We start from the raw sequence: 3,384 nt of genomic DNA, 5'->3' as shown, positions 1-3,384 counted from the left end.
GGCCCGAGCCCCGGACAGCCGGGGAGTCTGCGCACCAGGACACGCCCCCCGCGCGAGCGGGGCGGGCGGGAAAAGGAGGGGCTCGGCCCGAGGCGGCCCCGGCCAACTCCGCCCACTGCGCTACGATCGCCAGCCCCGCCCCGCCCCGAGTCCACACACAACAGGGGCGGAGCTAATCTCTCCGCGGGCCCACCTGACGCGACAGCTGTGCACCAATGGCGGGCGAGGGGCGGGGCTCCGGGCCCCGCCCCTCCTTTTGCATATATAAGGCTGTCGCGGCAGGTCGGGCGCTGGTGCCGGGATCGGAAGGAGCTGCAGGGCGGGTGTCGCTGGTGCTGCCGCTGCTGGCCGGGGAGTCTGCGCCCCTCGGCGCGCCGCGCTCGGGTACGTGGCCGGCCTTGTCTGATGGTGACCGCGCGCGGCGGGAGGCGAGCTTCGCGGGCTCGCGGGCGGGCTCGGCCGCGGGGCTCCGCACACCCAGGGCGGGCGGGCTGTCGCTGGCCGCGGCGTCGCTTGCCGAGACCCCGCGAAGGAGGGTCCCGGGGCTGCCCCATCCCGTGCTCCTGCAGCGCCGCTGGCGGGGGTCCTGGGCGCCCCCTCCCGGGCAGGGCCGTGCCGCGCCGCGCGGGGCAGCTCGCCGCTTCTGTGCCCCGCTCCTAGGGCTGCGGGAGGCGGGTCCCGCCGGCTGCTCCGTGTGACCGCCCGGCCCGCAGCCCCGGCAGGGGCGGACAGGGGACGGGGGGCCCTGCCGAAGCGGGTTAACAAAGGGTTCTTGCGAACCCGGCCTTGGCTGAGCTCAGCCCGGCCGTTACAGGCTGGGGCTGGGGCATGAGGGCCAGCGAGTGCAGGTGACCAGCCCAGGAGATCGGGCTCGTTAAGGGGGCTGGCTGGGTAGTGGTGACCCAGACAGAGACACTAGTGATGCGCCAGCTTCTCCATGGGCAGGTCCCTGGCCCTTCTCTCCCAGGACCCAGGTTACATGGCAGCCCTGGATGGAGGGCTCACTGTGCAGTCTCCGTGGAAGAAGGGAAGTGGGTAGAAGCTACCTTTCCCTAGCAGCACCTCAAACCTTCTTCTTGCCTTGCAGTGACCTCCTCGCAATGGCAGATCACATGATGATGTCGATGAACCATGGAGTTAATGGGCTCCAGAATTACCGCATGGGAATGAATGGGCTGCAGGGACCCCCCCAGCATGGGCAGCATGTGCTAAGGACTCTACCTACAACCAACCAGATGATGCAGTATGGAGGGGCCAGCATGGATGGGAGCATGAGGCCAAGACCCAATATCAATGGACAAATGGGCCACCATCAAATGCCTAACACTATGATGTTCAACAGTCCGAGCCAGCAGCAGCAGCAATACATGGGGCCTGTAGGCACTCAGCAGCTTATGGCCAGCATGCACTTACAGAAACTCAACACCCAGTATCAAGGGCACCCTCTAATGGGCATGAGCAATGGTCCTATGGCAGCAGGTGCACAGCAGTACAGAGTGGTGCCCAGTCAGCACCCTGGCATGCAGCACATGCCCTCACCAGCTCTGACCTTGAATGTTACGGACACTGATCTCATAGATGAGGAGGTCTTGACGTCTCTGGTCCAGGAACTGGGTTTGGACCGGATTCAGGAGCTGCCTGAGCTCTTCTTGGGACAGAATGAATTTGACTTCATTTCAGACTTTGTCAGCAAACAGCAGTCCAGTGCCATCAGCTGCTGAGGGGCTTGGGGCTCAGCCTTTTTCTTTTGGTGGCTTGATTTCCCCCACTCCCCCTCTTTCCCACCACCTCCCCCAAAACAATCATTGGATGCTGATGGCTTGCACTGGATTGCTTTCTCTTTTCCGTGTGGGAGTTATTTTTCTTGTTTTGGGAATGGGATGGGGAGGAAGGTTCTGGTGACCCAGACAGAGTGAAGATGAAATCTTGCTGTAGGATCATCCTAAATGGCATGAACAAGTTTTGTCTTCAGCAGAAACAATGGACTACTTAAAGTGACACTCATGACTTTCCATGTCTAGGCTTCCAAGTGCCAGGGAAGAAGGACAGCGCGGTGCTGCTGCCACTAGTGAGCTTGTTCTAGGTTTTGGCATTGCCAGTGAAGTTCACAAACTTTATTTGTGATTAAAATCCTGTAATGGCTTGTGTCTGAACCGCCACTATCTCACACTGCAACGAGGGGCTTTGGGTTGGGTTTTGTTGTTGCTGGCTTTTTGTCTTATAATCAAATCCCTTCCTTCCCCACAATACTAAGATGTTTAATCTTCCTTTTCTACTTTGACTCAAAAAGGGATCACTTCCCCCTCCATCAGGTTATTACTATTTTATTGTCTTAGCTGCACAAAATGTGTCTCCGGGAAGGGTGATGTATACGTATGTGCCTAAACCTCTGTAGAATTTGGATCTTTTAACTTGTACAGCGAATCAACTGTAAAACTACTAAGTGTTCAGACTAATTCAGATGCAAGGCTTAAAGCTGCAGTCAAACTCCATTTTCTCTGCCTCTGAAACCAAATAAAATCCATGTAATTGTATATTCCTGGCCTAATCTTATTTATTCTTTTTCTAATCATTATTTATTAGAAAGGGCTCCATTCGTTATTTGGTTTTGAGACTGTTGGGAATGACTAACGGGCTTACTGCAGTTTTAAGATGCTGGCTTTTTTAAAAAGGACTGGAACAGCTACATGTTTCTTCCAAACAGCCATGCACAAGGTTTTCAGCAGCATAATTTTGTGATGAATATGTAGGTCCTTGTAAACCAACCCCCCCCCCCCCCCATGTGATAAAGGATGACTTGACTTTTAATTCCATTGCTCAGAAAAGGTTCAATGTAAAAGCCAGTGGGGTTTTTGTTTCCTCTCCTGTCTCTTGTTTCCAGGCGCTTTGGAAAGTGGAAAGCTCATTGTGTCAACTTTTAGTTGCTACTGCCCCCTGCTGCTGAGAGTACATGGCAGCACATCATTGTTGATCAATGAAGTGAGAATGTACAGATTAATTTTCAAATAAAAGCTAAAACTCTTAAGTGACGAGCTTGCTTGGTGGTTTGTTTAATCAGATGTGCCTGAGATAGGGTTGCCAACTTTGGTTGGCTGTATTCTTGGAGGTGTCATCAGGTGACACAATCTTTAAGATTAATCTTTAATGCCTGGAGACTCCAGGACAATCTTGAAGGGTTGGCAACCCTAGTCTGAGACCATGTCGGGTGCTGTCCAACAGCTGTGTACAAGGAGAGCTGCATATTGATGTCTGGGCTTTGGAGGGGGTCCCTCAGTGTCTGTCTAGACAGTCAATATTACAATGACAGGACTGCTCATGGCTTAAATTCCCAGGACTATTTGAGCCATTAAAGCTTAATCTAAAGTGGGGGGGGGGGGGTCTGCA

At 54.4% G+C, this 3,384-nt stretch overlaps 1 protein-coding gene across 1 annotated transcript; it reads left to right on the top strand.

Moving 5' to 3' along the window:
- The first annotated feature begins 303 nt into the window (after positions 1–303).
- CITED4 (Cbp/p300 interacting transactivator with Glu/Asp rich carboxy-terminal domain 4) lies at positions 304–3,025 on the top strand. Its single transcript, XM_024212483.3, has 2 exons — positions 304–384; positions 1,088–3,025. Exon 2 carries the CDS (start codon positions 1,101–1,103, stop codon positions 1,719–1,721), a length of 621 nt encoding a protein of 206 aa, XP_024068251.1. The 5' UTR covers positions 304–384; positions 1,088–1,100; the 3' UTR covers positions 1,722–3,025.
- The last annotated feature ends 359 nt before the right edge of the window (positions 3,026–3,384 follow it).

Source organism: Terrapene carolina, unplaced genomic scaffold (assembly GCF_002925995.2).
Source record: "Terrapene carolina triunguis isolate 2854851 unplaced genomic scaffold, T_m_triunguis-2.0 Scaffold236, whole genome shotgun sequence".
Classification (NCBI taxonomy): Eukaryota; Metazoa; Chordata; order Testudines; family Emydidae; genus Terrapene; species Terrapene triunguis.
This window is presented reverse-complemented; position numbering and strand designations above follow the sequence as displayed.